The sequence below is a fragment of the Neovison vison genome, chromosome 5, assembly GCF_020171115.1.
Source record: "Neovison vison isolate M4711 chromosome 5, ASM_NN_V1, whole genome shotgun sequence".
NCBI lineage: Eukaryota > Metazoa > Chordata > Mammalia > Carnivora > Mustelidae > Neogale > Neogale vison.
The window spans coordinates 121,637,341-121,654,836 of NC_058095.1; the positions used below are offsets into that span (position 1 = coordinate 121,637,341).

At 38.4% G+C, this 17,496-nt stretch overlaps 1 protein-coding gene across 5 annotated transcripts in view; it reads left to right on the plus strand.

The window, feature by feature from the left end:
* The first annotated feature begins 945 nt into the window (after positions 1-945).
* TDRD3 (tudor domain containing 3) overlaps positions 946-17,496 on the plus strand; it is a 171,847-nt gene continuing 155,296 nt past the window's right edge. For all 5 annotated transcript variants that reach the window (XM_044249844.1, XM_044249845.1, XM_044249847.1 and 2 more), the window contains exon 1: positions 946-1,019. In XM_044249844.1, the coding sequence (XP_044105779.1) occupies positions 979-1,019 (41 nt within the window). In that variant the 5' untranslated portion in view covers positions 946-978. The remainder of the gene's footprint in view (positions 1,020-17,496) is intronic.

A 17,496-nucleotide genomic window follows, 5' to 3' on the forward strand; every position in this document is an offset into this window, starting at 1 on the left:
TTCAGCTCACTTGAGAGCCGGAGGACACCAGCGAGGGGGCTGTGGAGCCAGCCAAGCCTGGTTATGTCAGTGCCAGCTGTGACGGGGCCGCGCTGGGACTTTGGACGGGTCCAGTGGCAGAGCATGACCCGTGACAGAGCGACAGAGAAAACAAACACTGACACAACTGCTCGATTTACCCATGTCCCTTAAGTTCAGGTTTCCTTGGGTTGACCATTCATTGTGCTCCAACCTCCTACAAACTGATTTGCCTGTGGGGACTCGAAAAAAAAATGCGACTTTATTCTTTTCTTTGTGTCGGGGCAGAGTGTCGAAAAGCAGAGTGAATGGAGCGAGTGTTTATTTTAAGAAAGTAAACTTTTCTCCAACGCACAGTGGCTGGCAACATCTCTTTCGTTGAGTTTCACTGTCCCCAGCCTGGAGGCACTGCCCCTCCACCGACCCCCCGTCTCAACTCTGGCAAACCCTGGCCTCGGGTGAAGCGACTGGCTGTCGGCGCTGGAAAGCGGGCGTTACTTTCCGCTCTACAAAGAAAAAAGTCCGCATTAGTTTCCAAGGTGTGCAACTCAGAAAAGTGAGCCCAAAACAAAACATAACCAGGCCTTCGGGGGAAAGCAAAGTCTCGTAGTCCTTGCTCACAAACTGGCCTGAGATTTCCAGGCCCCAGCCGGTGTGCTAGGCATCACGGCCCGCGGCAGGCTGTAGCCTGCAAGCCCCACGCCAGGCCTGCCCCTGCGGCCGCTCGGAAAACGCGGCGAGCGGAACTTGCACGCGGAAGCGCCGGCTGCACTGAGCATGCCCAGTTGCAGAGCCGACCAGAGGAGTTTTTTTTTTTTTCTTTTCTTTTCTTTCGGTTTTTTTTTTTCTTTCTTTCTTTCTTCTTCTTCTTCTTCTAATTTTTTTTTTTTTTTTTTTTTTTTTTTGGTCTCAAGTAGGAGGCCTACTCCCCCACCCCCACCCCCGGCCTAAGCAGCTACCATGTCTGAGGTTCCCGGCGCGGCGTTGTCCCAGGCGGGTTGGTAAGTGGCGAGTCCCGCTGGCCGCTCGGCCGCGGACGCGGGCCGGGGCCCCGAGGAGGGTTGGGGTTGGGGGCGGTGGGGTGCGTGTCGGGGTAGGCGGAGGCCGCCGCCCGCCCCCGGCCTCTCCCCGGGCCCTCCGGGCCGGCTCCGCCCCCGGCGCCACGCGGAGCTGAGCGAGTCCCCCAGCTTCCCTCGGGGCGGCGGCGGCGGCGCGGCCTGGGCCCCGGGCGGCGGGCGGCGGGCGGCGGGCCGGGGAGAGGCCGGGGGCTGCGGGCCGAGCAGGCGGGGTGGCCGGCGGCCCAGGCCCGAGCGCATTCGCCCGGGAGGACCTGCCACGCCGTCCGCGCCGCTCTGGGGAGTGTTGCTGCGGCGGGACGAGGGGAGGCAAGGGCTGGAGGGACCCCAGTGCAGCGGAGAGGGGCGAGCGCGGCCGGAGCCCGCGGGCCCTCAGGAAGTTGAGGGCCCACCAGGGCAAAGCCCGTGCTGCAACCGGGCCGCCTCTTCTTTCTCTTAATTTCGGAGTAGTGTGTTCCGACCGCTGTGAAGCTGCCCTCCGTGGCACACACACAACTTCTGAAGCTAAGAATGACCTCATTGTCAACTCGTGTGGGTGCTCCGTGGAACTTTTCTTGAAGCGATGGCAATGTTCTGATTTTTAAAGACGTTTCATGTTAAGATTTTAGAATCTGAAAGCAGTTTAAAAAATGTGAAATTAAGCAGTTTCTGGAACTGAGGCCATTACACTTGTTAACATCCAGTTTAATTTAGTAACGCTTTTGCAGGCCTACCTAGGCGCAGTCTGAGAGGAGGGGAGGGAAGGAGGATGAAAAAGATTTGCCCCAGCTCTTTGAAAGTTCACTATCTTGGTGAAAAGAGGAGAGAGGGGGGCATTACAGGAACAAACATAAAAACGGGAAACAGTGGCGAACTGTGCAGAGAGGCTCGCAAATGGGCTATGGAACTGGGAGGGGAAGGAGAGTTCATTTCCTAGAGAAGCAGGTTTTGAAAGATGGTGAGGGAAAAGTCTTTCTAGACAGCCACTGGAGAGGCGACACAGAAGTAGGAAAGTGCTTATTGGTTTGCAGAACTGACACTAGATCCTAGTGGTTCCTGGAAGTAGGAGGGTGTCCAGTGAGGATGAAGACCAGAAAGGTTGGGTCGGGTTATGGCGGCTATAAGTGCCTAAAAGATATGGATTTGATTTTGTGGATAAAGTTTTTGATTGGAGTGATATAATAATGCCTGTGTTTTGAAGAAGGGGCTCCTGGCTGTGCAGGCACTTCACTTTAGAAGTGAGGACTCAGGCACAGAACTGTTAAGTAATTTTTCTGACCTAGCTAGGAAGTGGTGGAGTTCAAAGGTGAGCACAGTGGGGCTGGTTCCAAATCTGGTGCTTTTAACCATTATGCATTGTTGTTCCCATGGTTTTTGCGTAGAATACCATTAGGGTAACAGACTTTGAAGGAAAAACTCACCATACTCAATTCTATTTTTATTCTGGAATCTCTACCTTCAGTTTCTTACCTCACAAGAATGTTTTGGATAATAACCTTCGATTACTCTTTTACTTAGTTTTTCTCCATTCTTCATTAAATTGAGCCTTGGTTTTTCAAACTAGTTATATGATTCCATTTACAAACTTAACTTAACCTAGTTATATGATTTCATTTACAAACTTGTGGGGTTACTTCTTTCCAACATGACACCTAAAACATTGGTTTTAGGTTCCAAAACCATACTAAATTGGTTCCAAACACATACTAAATTGTTCTTTTCTGGACTACAAGCTCTTTAGGGGTGGGGAACTGCATCTTATTTTTCTGTATATTTGTACTGCCAGGGAGCCAGTACAATGTAGGTTCCCAGTAAAGTCTGATACAATTGACCTTGGAATGCCCCTGCTAATCAGATTCTATAGCAGTCTCTACCCAAGTTTAGATAGTGCCTCCTTTTTCTTGTTACATTGTTAAAGTCCCTAGCATGGTTATATTGTAACATTTGTCACTTTGTGTTGCAAATGATCTGTTTAACATGTTTCTTCTTCCACCAGATTTTGTTGCTTTTATATGGCAGTGACTCACAAAGGCAATAGTAATTTGTGCCTCTAATAAGACTTTTTCCAAGAGTAATTCCCAATAGGTCTTGAACAAATTAGATTTGTGCCAAAAAAGAGAAAGAGATCTCCTAGGTGTTCAAGTAGCCTGTAGATCTTATGTTTTTTTTTTTTTTTTAAGATTTTATTTATTTATTTGACAGACAGAGATCACAAGTAGGCAGAGAGGCAGGCAGAGAGAGAGGGGGAAGCAGGCCCCCTGCTGAGCAGAGAGCCCAATGCGGGGCTCCATCCCGGATCATGACCTGAGCCGAAAGCAGAGGCTTTAACCCACTGAGCCACGCAGGCGCCCCTAGATCTTATGTTTAAGTAGAGTCTTACTATGTTAAAATGTAGAATCTCAAAAGTTTAGGCAGAGAAGAGAACTGGAAGGATTTAGGGCCATAGAGTAGTTTTGACCAACTCATTCCAGTTCTGACTTTCTGAGTTTACTCTAACTCTTGGGATTCTGTTATAGTCACGGACAAAACCATTTTTTCTTAGTTCTTAGTCTATACACTTAATTACTTATAGGACCTGAAAAGAAATAGATGTTAAGACACCTAAACTATTATTAAATCCTTTCTATCATCTTCACCTAAAATAATAGTTTAGAGTAATATTTTATCTTAAAAATAAAGCTTAGGTTTCTGATACATAATTCCAGTTTATGGTTTTTGTTTTGTTTTGTTTTGTTTTGTTTTTGAGCAAATCCCCCCCTTTAGTCTATTATCTTAAAGACCCCCACAAAACCAGTACTTTAAAATACATCTCCAACAATAGCCACTCCAGCAGACATTACAGTAATTTTTTTGTCTTTAGTGATGAGTAGCATAGAAAGCAACAGGTTATGCTAATTTGAACTTAAAAGTTTCAGGGACTTTCACAGTATGGTGGTTGTGTTTAAATAATGCACTAAATAGCACATTGATCTCTTATAGTGTTTAGTTATATGTGTGGAATAAACTTCACAATGAGAGATTTGGCTCAGTTTGTCTCAATAACAGGTTTACTTAATGCCTTTTTGTTTTTTCTCTTGGGAGAGTCTCCTCAAGGGGGAGTTGCTTGTTTTTGCTAACCTTTTGAATCTTTAGAATTTTTATAGAAATATCAACCTTTTGGAACCTTAAAAAATAGAAACATGTTAGAACATAATGGTGATTGTGGTTTTTTTTTTTTAAAGATTTTTAAAAATTTATTTATCAGAGAGAGAGAGGGGGAGAGAGCGAGCACAGGCAGACAGAATGGCAGGCAGAGGCAGAGGGAGAAGCAGGCTCCCCGCCGAGCAAGGAGCCCGATGTGGGACTCGATCCCAGGACGCCGGGATCATGACCTGAGCCGAAGGCAGCTGCTCAACCAACTGAGCCACCCAGGCGTCCCTGATTGTGTTTTTGAGAAAGGTATTTTCCATGGAATTAGTGATGGCACAGCTTAACACCCTTGTGTGCAGATGAGGATACTGAAGCACAGAGAAAATCAAAGATTTGCTCAGTTATAAGTAGCAGATCCAAGAATACTGCTCAAATGTGTGGAATAAAGATTCAAAACTCATTTCCATCAAGCCATGGTGATCATTTCTAATTTAAATTGTTGATAAAAAATAACACATTTTGAAATAGAAAATTGGATTAAAGCATTTTGTGGTGTATAAATTTACTTTCTCCTTTGGGAAATATAAGGTGCTTATGCTTAGGAGTGGTTGATTTTGAAAACAAAGAAAGCTTTATCTTGCAGTGGCTCACTTAAATGCTGATCAGAGTTACCTGAAAATGGTTAATTCTGTATTTTGCAAAGTCTAAGATTATCTGAAAGGTAAGGCACTATGTTATATGTGTTTGCCTTACCTAGCAGTTTTGAGTTGAAGACACCATAAGGAAGCATTAGAAATACATAGTTCATTAGAAACTCCAGATTTCTAACATGCAAGGCTTAACCCGGATGTGCTCTGGGGTTTTTGTGTTTGTGTTTTTGGTGAGGAGGGAAAGGTTAGAGGGGAAATAGAAGGATGAACACACAAGTCTTCTTACATTGTTCCCCTTGAACTTCACCTTCTCTTTTGAGTTCTATTTTCTTTGATTACTGGTGCTTCCACTATACTGACCATTCTCTGGCCCAAGTGTGTACCACCAAACTCCTTTCCCTTTCTTTCACCTTTGAACAACTAAGAAAGACTGCAGCTTTAAAAAAGTCTATAAAAATTTAGTACTAGAGAAGAACAATTGTAAGATAGATAAAATAGGAAGCACAATGGCAGTGTGGAGTATGAAGTGAATGCTCTTTTGTCTTGAGGAGCCAGCCCGGTTCCACATGTTGCTTTGAGATAGTTATTCCAAAGTGGTGCTTTAGGACAATTTGCTGGAATTTCTAATTTCTAACTTTAGACCTATCCACAGATGGAGAGCTTCTTTTCACATGCCATCATGTAGAAGCTTCCTCCCCAAAACATTAATGATCAAGACCAAGAAAGTCAGATTCCTGGTTCGGTAGCCCACTCTGCACCTTTCCTGTATGGCTTCTGTTTTCTGAGAGACACACCTCTTCCCCAGGAGATTCATGGTCAATGATCTGTCTTCAAATGGGAAGCAACCTTTACAGCACCATCAGCATTACTTTACTTTTACCTGCTACACTGTTGCTAACAGTGATATGAGAGAAGTTTATACAAAGGGTGTCTGAAGTTTTGCTCCCTCATATGCCAACATAACTCTTAGGCATAAGTCCATTTGTAAAGAATATTGGTAGTTCTTTATAAGGTGGTATATTAAGTGCAAGATACTTTCTTTTCTAGAATTATAAAATTATCTAGAATTATAAAATATTTTATCATTACCACTTTGATATAAACATACTCTTGGTATACTGTTTCAGAGAGGATCAGAACCATTAAAACACTTTTTTAGCCAAAACAATAATAGATCATGTTGAAGAATACTAGAAGAAGCCAGTTGCCTTGTATTTAGGTTTCAGGGGAGCTTATCAGAGACATCCCATTTTGAAACATTTCATATTTTTTTAATGAGCATTTGTAACTATATCTTTGGTTTATGTTTTTTTGTGAAATTATAGTTAAATACTAATAAGCCTTGTTGACCTTCTGTCTTAAAATATGTTACATACTGCCCGCTGGCTTCTACTGATACTATAAACTGCTAAAAATGCCTGGATATTCTGTTAAACTGCAAATTTTAAGGTTTCAAGGTGCTGTTTGCAGTGATTTTTTGGTGAATAACCTATAAATCTAGTTTCAACTGCCTGTAGACATGACTGCCTCAAGCATAAAGGGGGTATAAAAAGAAACTTGCTACCTCAGCAAGTTGAAAATAATTTTCTCCTCTCACACAGCAGCATTTGCTAAATCAAGTAAAAATTACATAGTAACATTTCAAGAACCATAAAAATATAACTATATCAACTTTTTTGGCTTATATTTTCTCCTTTTGACAAAAGAAGGATATTGGCAGTTTGACTTATCATGTTGCAGTTAGTCCCATCTCTCTAGAAATTGACTTTTTGTAAGGTGTAGGATCTTGAAGCAGCGGAAGAAGGCTTTACCTCCAGATGATTTTTAGAAGAAGCAGACTGCACTCCCAGTAATGCAAAAACAATTTATGTAAAAATTGAGAAACATTTGTGAAGTCATAGAATGAAAACAATGTAAAGCAGAGAAGAGGGGACAAAAAAATGTGTGGTGATAAGGTAAAATATTAACAGGAGTGTCAAATCAAAGATACTGAGAACAGAAAAGAAGCACCCTAGTGATATAGAGAAAGGGGAAAGAACCACATCACACTCCAGGGCTGGACAGATCCTACGAGTACCTTAGTACTGTAACCCCTACAGGTTTCACAACCATACTCTGTGGGTGAGTCTGTGTGTATGTGTGAGGGCTTCTTACACTTATTACAGCTTTACAGCCTTTATAGTGGAGACAAATAGCTACCCTCATCTTAAGATAGTGTTGTTGAAGGTATGGTATCTTTACAACTGTTAAGTCTCTGCAATAATGCAAAGAAATATGTAACCCTATATAGTAATGTGTCTACTGAAATACATGTAGTAAATGTTTATGCCTCTTCTACACAAGGCACTGTTTGTTTTTGCGATGATATACAAGTCCCTCAGAATTTAAACATGCTATACAGTGGTATTTTGCTTGGGAAGTCTGGAAGGCTTTCCAGAACTAATGGTGTATAAGTAGGATATGTTGTATATGCCATCTCATATTGGTGTCTAGTCCTTTTCTAGGGAAAAACAAGGCAGATTCATTGATGCATTCATTCAGCAAATAATTATTAAACATCTTGTAGCAGACACTTTCTTTAGTATAATCTAATGTAGTCTTATGGGGGAGAAAGCCATTAACTATATACTGTAAACACTGAATCTGTAAACACACCAGAGATGAAAAGGGGCATGGTTCTGGAAGAATTTATGGAATGGAAATTTGGTGTCTTTGTGGTGGTTGTAGAATGCGTCCCTGAGATCTGGAGGATAAGTGGGAATTATGTAGGATAAGTAAGATTTTAAAAAGCAGATGCAAATTTCACAGGGCAATAGGGAGCATGGTGAGTACAAAGGTCTGAAGGACTGGGATGACTGGACAAGATAGGAACAGTATAGGGAGGTGGGACTGGGAGATACTTAGGGTCTAGGTCATGTAGCTTGGGCCTTGCTTTTATTCTGGAGGCAATAGAAATCAGTTGGAAAGTTTTATCAGGGGTTGGAGTAGGGATGACATCATAGTTAAATTTTGAGAAATGCTTGCATTTAAGAAAATAGCTCAGAGCTTGGCATGAGTAGCCGGATGGATAAAGTGGTGGTGATGATTGAGATGGAGAACAGAAATTGATTTGAGCAATATTTAGGAGGTAAAATGGACAGAACTTTTAGATGGATTGTATATGGGAAAGAGAGAAGGAAGTGTCAAAGAGTTGATTTCTAGGTTTCTGGCTTTTATACTTGAACTGATTACGATAAGGTTAAATAGGGAGTATTAGAAAAGGAACACATTTTTGATGGGTGGAATTGAAGCTGGACATTATTTGACTGTGAGGTGCCTTTGAGTTATCTAAAAGAAGATGCCAGTTAGGCATTGGGAAATACTAATCTTGCACTAGGAAAAAGACCGGATTAGAGAATAAATTTGGAATCATTCAAGTATAGCTGATAATTGAAGCAGTGCAGATGAGATCATCTAAGGCCACACTGTCCAATATGGTAGACATTTGCCACATGTGGCTGCTGAATGCTTGTAAAATGTAAAATACTTGTACCTATAAAATACAGACTGGGTTTGGAAGACTTAGAACAAAGAAGGATGTAAATATCTCTCATATATTTTTATATTGCTTATATATTGAAATAATGCTGTCAATATATTGTGTTAAAATACATTATTAATTTAACTTTACATGGTTCTTTTTACTGTTACGAGTGTAGCTTGCATCTTATTTCTATTAGATAGCACTGATCTATGATCTAAAAAGCCAGGCTTTAAATAAGAAGAGGCTGTGTTCAAGCACAGAGGAATTTCAGCATTTTAAAAGAGAATTAGCCTTTTAGGAGCTGCCAGAGAGGGGAAAAAGGATTGGAAGGAAATCACTGACTTTTCTGAAAAGAGAAAATGGACATATCTTTAAGAGTTCTGTGACAAGATTATTTGCATAGGTCAATATTACTGACTTGCTGATTCTAGAGATTCAGATCAGTTTTTAAAACTTTTTTTTTATAAATTTAGGTATCTGAATGTTCCTTTTTAAAAAAATCCCACCCCCCCCAACCCACCTCCACCCCCACCCCGTCCCCTTAAATCTCTTTTAAATATAAAATGCAAATAGGGGCACCTGGGTGGCTTAGTCTGTTAAGGCTCTGTCTTAGGAACAGGTCATGATCCCAGGGTCCTGGGATCTAGCCCTGTATTTGGCTCCCTGTTCAGCAAGGAGCCTGCTTCTTCCTCTGCCTCTCCCCCTGCTCATGCTTTCTCTCTCTCTCTCCCAAATAAATAAATAAATCTTTAAAAACAAAAGGCAAATAAAATTCAGCAGCAGCTTTTCAGAAGACAGTCTGTTGTAGACATTAAGTGAAGATGTAAGAAAAAACATTTTTATTTTACTAAATTCCTAAGCAAGACCTTGAGATATTTGAAAATTAATAAAGGTAGATTTTTAAAAATATATAATATGAAATATTAAACATAAATGTGGATGGGAAAACTTGCTAAATAAATTAAGCCAACATTTTATAATGGCTTTTGGAATTAATTCAGTTTAAGTTTTGTTTTGAAAGAGAAATAGGGATGTCTGCAAGTTTAAATGTCCAGAAAGTTGATAGATGGTCACGATAAAATGAATGAAATAATTTTTCCTTTTGCCATAATATATTCTAATATTATTAGACCCAAAGAAATACGTGTATATTCCTTTTGCCATAAATGTATTCTAATATTATATTAGATTAGATCCCGTTTTTCTATTTAGTTAAAATAGTTTGATGTGTTGTTTTGTAAGATCCTGCAGGACAAGGATCAAGTCTTCTCATGTTTCTATAGCATTCTTAGCACTTAGCAGGGTGTGAGGTCCACAGTAGACACAGAAATGCTTGTGGAATGAATATTGATAATCCCATCATAATTAATTAGTCTCAGGATGTTTCATAATATTGTTTTTGTGTTCTCAAGGAACATGAAACTTATTCAGGCTTTGTACAGAGTAGGAAATTGTTACTTGTGAAATGAATGTGAAAGTCTAAAAATCAGTTTTATGGAAAAATTATTATTTTTACAGAAATGCAGGAAATAAACTATTAAAGCTTTCTCTATTGATACTAATGACAGAACACAAACACATACGTTTATAGATATGTTGATAATATTTCTTTGAATGGGACAACCAACTGTTTCTGTAGGGATTTGAGATGTTCTCTCTCAAAGCATTGTTAATAGAAATTATTTTCAGAAGTTTGTTTTTAGTATAAGTTTGTCCTAGGTCCTAATTATTTCTTTACTCATTTGATATTTTATGAGGTGCTAAAGTTTTTATTTTTCTTTTTAATATTTCACAATTGCTTGTTATCTGGGGGTCCCTGGTTAGAAAAGCATTAGGATGATGAGGTTGTAATTCATTCTGTGGCCTTTGATAGGGCAAAGCAGTAGGCATTTGGGACACTTTCCAGTTTAGTAAGCTGGCAGAGGGTTTCAGTCCACTGGGTTCTTATATGAGGACCCTGCCAAGCATAGGTTGTTCTTTTGTTAACTTTCAATTATGAGGGGCACCTGAGTGGCTCAGTGGGTTAAGCCTCTGCCTTCGGCTCAGGTCATGATCCCAGAGTCCTGGGATCGAGCCCCGCATCGGGCTCTCTGCTCAGCAGGGATCCTGCTTCCTCCTCTCTCTCTCTCTGCCTGCCCCTCTGCCTACTTGTGATCTCTGTCTGTCAAATGAATAAATAAAATCTAAAAAAAAACAAAACAAAAAACAACTTTCAATTATGAACAGCAAAAATTTGACCATGTATATGTTGCTAATTAGGTCACAAAACATGTAAAATAGGCTTCTTCTCAGTGGCTTCCCTCTGTCTACCATACTCAGAATGACCAATACTATTGAGCCTTTCCCCTGGGGCTGAGAGCTTCAGTTGGTATGCAGAGGCTTCTCCTCCTAGGGGTTTGTCATAATCTTTGGTCCAGGCTGCCTGCTGAGTCTCTTGGTTTGTTTCACTCTAAATTGTGAGTAATAGTGAGGGTTCTCCAGGATTGTGTTGATTTTCTTCTTTCCTTGTGCTTTTCAGGGAGGAAAAGTTGTGCTTTTTGGGGAGGTGTAGTACAGGGTTAGAATCCAGGCTCGATCAGATCCGTCTTTGGTCATTTTGAAGTTTTATAGGATTAGGGTATACTTTTTTATTTGGCTGCTGCTGATAAATTTTTTGACTGCTTTTTCTGGTTGTGATTATTTGCTTTGTTTTTACTTTTTTTTTTTTCTTTAGTTATACATTTATCAGAAGTCTTTCTAAGCATATGTTAATTAGGTGTTTCCTTGATAATTAACCATTGGTAAAAATGAATGTATTTTGTATGCGTATATTAAAAATATGGTTGCTCTATCAATACCATGAAATTTCAGTGCCCATTTTTGTGTCTGTGTTTACATCATTATTGGTACAAAGTAACCACCCAAAATTTACATTTAACTTTGTTGGTAAACACATCTAGCTACTCTTGGCTGTACAGAGACACCTGCCATTATACTCATTAAATTTTGATTTGACATCATGAGAAAGATAGTGCAGGGTGGTGGTTTAGATGTTAATGGGTACAGAGTAATAATATTTAAATGATACATGACAGAAATCATAGTGTGCGTTCTGGAGCCTGATTATTTTGAAAGGGCAATAAGGCCTTGAAGTTTTTACCAGTTTATACTTATATGAATAAGCACTTATGTTGACATGATTTTAATTAAAACACAAAATTGGCCTGAGGTATACCCTTCTAATATTTACAGAACTGATCTACATTAGTTAGGTTGAAATCTAGGCTGATGTACAAAGACCCCGCATTACAAAGCTCTAAAAATCATAGCATTTTTCCCCCCTCATCACAAAACAACATACAGTGTTGGTGATATTGCTTTTTGCTGTCATTTAGGGACCCAGGTTCCTTTGATCTTACTGTTTTGTTGTCCCCTAACACGGGCTACTCCAAGTATGGTCCTAAGATCAGCTTCATTAGCGTTATCTGGTAGCTTGTTAGCAATGCAGAATCTCAGTCTACCACAGTGCTATTAAATCAGCATCTGTGTTTTAACAGGATTCTCCTAGTAACTTTTTTGTACCTCAGAGTTTGAGAAGCACCACTTAGGGTATTGTCATTGTTTCCACCCATATAGCAAAGTAGCCGCCACATCTGAGTTTTAGCTCGCAGGAAGGGAAAGGACAGCTGAGAGCCATAGAGTCAAGTCCCTCCCTAATGGGAAAAGTGGGATACATCACTTCCTTGGTTTCCAAGAACTTAGTCTCACCTATGTGAAAAGGATTCTGGGAAATGTGGTCTAGTTCTGTGATTCTCAAACTCTTTCCAGTTATTAAAATTTCTAGTTTTTCACACGCCAGTACTTTTGTGAAGTATAAAATTTTGTAACAATTTCAAATTTCTGTAAGAGATTTTTTTAAACAAGCCTAAATATATATTTTTTAAATTTATTTTTATTTATTTGACAGACAGAGATCACAAGTAGGCAGAGAGGCAGGCAGAGAGGAGGGGAAGCAGGCTCCCTGACAAGCAGAGAGTCCGATGTGGGGCTCCATCCCAGGACCCTGGGATCATGACCTGAGCTGAAGGCAGAGGCTTTAACCCAGAGGCTTAACCCATTGAGCCACCCAGGCGCCCCTCTGTAAGAGATTTTAAATGCTCCCTTCAGTTACTCCATCATGAAGCAGTAACAAAGAGTTTGAAGACTGACATGGATCCAGGGACCACACTTGAAGTAGTTCCCTTCTACCTGAAGACATTTTGAATTTTTCACTTACTGATATTCAAATTATGGTAAAGTTGCATGAATTTGGTATGAATGAATGAGGAATTTTTTTTTTTACTTTATACTTTTGATTCAATTTGCTTATTAATATTCTACTTAAAATTTTTTATTATTTTTAGTGATAATCTTATGTTTGTAAAGGACTTTTTAGTTTGCCAAGCCCTCTTTCCCTAATTATGTCACTCCATAATAATAAGTAGTAAGTATGTATGTGTTATGTTTGCTTAGCAAAGGGGATTGCGAGCCTTCTTGGTTTAATCATGTGGTTGATATCTATTATGACACATTAAAGAACAGTCATGTTTGTTATGAGGTAATACCTTTCCACTGTATTTTGTAGCTTTCTTATACTTTTAGTTATGAATTAATACGAACTAATATTAGTTTACATTTGGTGTTATGAGACTTATCTGTGCCGTTGTCATATTGGCTAACGTTGCTTGACATGGTTTGAATTACTCCTGCCTAAACATGTTTTCGTGGAAAATAAAATTGAATTGGACTGTTGGTGGTCTTTTAAAATGTTTTACCTTATCACAATAACTTTCATGTGCAAATTGAATTGTTTATCGTTACTGGTAATGCTCTACTGCCTTAAGCAAAAGTATATTTAAAAAATGTATGATTATAGATTTCTGTGTATCTAAGACTTGTATTTTTAAAGTGGAAAAATAGGCTGTTTGACTGAATGTTTTTGTTATATTCAGCTTGCTTGTTGCTTTTACAGCTTGCCTGGTACTGCCCCAGAGCAGCCGTTTTTTTTCTTTTTTGCTTAAGTACTCAGTGTACATGAACTAAGAAGTCAGCAGGAAGTCAGCATTGTGGAGGAGGAACAGGCTTGCGAGCTGGAATGGATTTGTGTTTGGAACTGAAATTAGTAAATTCCATGATTTTGAATAGTTAATTTATATTAGAATTGGTTAATTAGAATTACATCACAAAACTGGGTTATCATGAGTGATTAATGAGGAAAAGAAAATAGTTGTGAAAACACCACATGTATCCTTGATTTTCAGTTAAATTTATACCTACTTTCTATTTTTAAATTTTAAGGTGTAATTGAAGTATGGCTGGCCACACAAACATACCTGCCTCCTGAGAAGTGATGGGGTTCATGGTTAAAAGCATGGGCTCTGAAGTCCAACTGTCCTCTCCTAGGGTCAGTCCTGGTTCTGCCACTGACTAACTATAGCCTTGAGTACATTAATTCTTTGCTGCCTCAGTTTGCTCATCTGTTAAGTGGTGCCAATTATAGCACCTAACCCACAGTGTGCTTAAGAGGATTAATGAGTTGATACACACAAAGTGTTCAGAACACTGCTTGTCATATGCTGAGTGCCTAGTAAATATTTGCATCCTTTGTAATGCATATTAAGCCTGGATTCTCATAACTTAGTGCTGCCTATAAATAAATTCATGTAATTTTCACATATATCGATTTCTGATATTGTGTTATTTCTGAAAAAAGTTGTCCTTTATTTTAGAATATCTTTTATTGTCTCTTAAAGGATTACCTTGATAAAGACAAAATCCTTATATCTTATGGGTTTTGAATCTCTTTATAAAATATGTCTTACCATTTGGTAATCTTATAAGTGTTGGTGCCTCAAATTAAAGATAAGTAATACAGATAGGATATTTCATATAATATTATTTTACTTGCACAGGAAGAATAGAAAGACATTTGAGAGAGAGAACTATCAATATTCAGTCTCTTATTTTGGATGTGAATTTAGTAAGTCTCAAGCTGAAGGCAGGTAATTTAATATTCTTGTTGAAATATTGCATTGTTATTAAGTATTTGCCTTTTAATTTTATAAATAAGGTTTTCATTTAATGAGTAATGGAATGTCCTCCTTAAAAATTAAATGTTTGGAGCCAGTTTTGTAATGTGTAAATTTATGGAACAATATAAATTTTTTGAAGATTAAATAAATGTTTAAAGAGAGACATCTTTTGAGTCTAGAATTTAAAGAAAAAAGATTATAGAGCTTTATCCTAAGTAAGGAGTTGGCAAACTATGGCCCAGTTTGATTTCATGCTTACTCTTGTTAATAAAGTTTTATTCATACACAGCTATACCATGCATTTGTGCTCTGAGCAGAGTTGAGTAGTTGTGACAGAGATCATATGGCCTGCAGGAAAACTACAATTTTTACTATCTGCCCCTTTACAGAAAAAGCTTATTGGCCTCTGTCCTAAGTAATTAGTGAAGTAGATTTATTAGTTCATTATTACTTAGAAGAGGTTGGAATAAGTTGTACATGCTACTTTTCCAATGTTTGTCAAAAATAACTTTCCAGAACAACCATGATCCTTGTTTGTATCCTTATTTGTAATGACTGGTATGAATGGTGCTGCTTCACAGATTAGTAAATCCTAACTATTTGATAGGAATGTGCCACTACTTGCAGTGGGACTTTCTATCAGATACAGAATTGTCAGGTGTTTTTGAAATGGTCTACTGATTTTAATAGAACTTTTCCATTATGTCCTAGGGCAGATAGAAATCCTTCATTGCTTTCAATTGAGAATTTCTATCACACCTGGACAACTTTTGGATTTTATAGAAAACCTAGACTACAGATAGTTTTTATCAGATCAGTACTGCTTAAGGGAAGGAAACAGATGTGAGGTTGAAAAGCCTGCTAAAACATATCAATTCTGAGTAAAATATAGAAGTTTGTCTTTAAATAGCAAAACCTATTTGGTAGCCAGTTATACTTAAATTAATCTAATTTATTTGTAATCTGTTTTTTTTTATTGATTTATTTTTAAAGATTTTATTTATTTATTTTAGAGGGAGAGAGGAAGAGAGAAAGAGCACAAGCAGGGGGAGTGGCAGGCTGAGGGAGAGGGAGGAGCAGGCTTCTCACTGAGGAATAACCCCGACAAGGGCTCTATTCCAGGACCCTGGAATCATGTCCTGAGCTGAAGGCAGACGCTTAACTGACTGAGCCACCCAGGCATCCCAGTAATAAGCTATTTTAGATTAGAAATTGAATTCATGAAAAAAATTCATGCATTGATTTGACAAAAATTATAGGTGAAGTTTTTTTTTTTTAATCTTTTTATTTATTTATTAGATTGAGTGAGACAGAGAGAGAATGAGCCAAGCAGGGGGAACAGCAGGGAGAGAGAGAGGCAGACTTCCTGCTGAGCAGGGAGTCTGATGCAGGACTCGATTCCAGGACCCTGGGATCATGACCTTAGCCGAAGGCAGATGTGTAACCTACTGAGCCACGCAGTTGTCCCTGTAGGGGAACTATTTTAACAGTGTTCAGGGGACTAGGCACAAAGGGTCTAATGAAATCCAGTTTTTCAATATTCATTCTTATATTCATTCATATTTTTCCTTTTTGGATATGAATCCTCAAACTTGTAGAGTTGCCATTCCCACCATGTAGAGATTCATATACACTGAAATTCTGTTTATTCACAGTTTCCATTTTTGACATTATTCTCATTATAAAATGTTCCATCAGAACTTTCACATTTCACCTAACCACTCTGGTATACTGGGGTATAAGTAATATAGTGATAACAACCAAGCATGCCATTTAACAACTGTAACCAACATAAACAAATAACATCACTGAGAAATCCAGGCCCTGAATTTTAGCTAAATTAAATAGACCACTGCAATCTTGATAGCTCATCCACAAACTTAACGAGTATAATAGTTTTGAAGAGTGTATTAGTTTTTCTTTAAAAATTATGATTAATTTTACATATCAAATTGGAAGATATATGCAAATCGCTCTTTTTTCAAATGGCCAAACTTTGTATTGATGACTTGATGGATTCCCCAAGTACCACCCTGGGTCCAGAGATCCGCTGAGAGTTTTAAATCAGGGCCTTGAAAAGACCAGATTTGCTGAGTTTACAAAGATCACTCTGGCTTCTATTTCAAGAATGGGTTGAGAGATCAACATTCAGGTAGGGACAACTTAAAGGAAAACATTCTCTAGAGATAAACTTCATCAGTGAATTTCTTCTTAAGGGAAATTGAAGGAATTGATAATTCTAGTTTATTCTCAGTGCCCTTGACTTGTTTCTTTCCTCCCCCACAATTTAAAAATAAAATCAGTTAATACTTATTCTATTAGTGTTAGTGCTGGTGGTTTTTTAATTTTTTTTGCTTAAAAGTTCATAAGTTTGTTTGATGCCTCAAAACTAAAATACCTTTTGAAAGTTCATTTTAAAAATAATATATATAATTTACATTTGCATTTATATGTATGTAAAAATACTTCAAGGAAGAAGGTATTTTGAAGTATAAAGATTTTTAAGAAAAGGAAAAAGAAGACCTCATAATGTAATTCTTAGATCTAGATTTCTGAAGAGGAGCAGGAATGTTATTTTTTTCCTAATTAATGAAGTTTTAAAAACATATGCCAGGTGGGCATACTTGTGCTTACCTTTCTCATGACTAAGCTGATAGGATCAACTACCGATTCCTTTCTTATTTTAGTGCTATTTCCAAGCCAGTATGTGAAAGAAGCTATATTTGAAACAGTCATTTAATAATTAGATATTTTTAAGCAGGACATTTTTTTTCTCTGAGATCTGAGTTTCCTTTTTGAGAAAATATTTTACATAAAAAATATTTTATAAATGCCTCTTCTGGTATTTTTCCTTCTTTTGAAAGTTGCTGCTTTAATGTTGAGCACATGTCTGACTCTTATCACATACATGGCACATATAGAAGTCTATCACCACTCTTTGTGTTATTTTCTACTTTTTCACCTGTGCCTATTACTTTTCTTTTTTTTTTTTTTAAAGATTTTATTTATTTATTTGAGAGAGAGAAACAGTGAGAGAGAGCATGAGCGAGGAGAAGGTCAGAGAGCGAAGC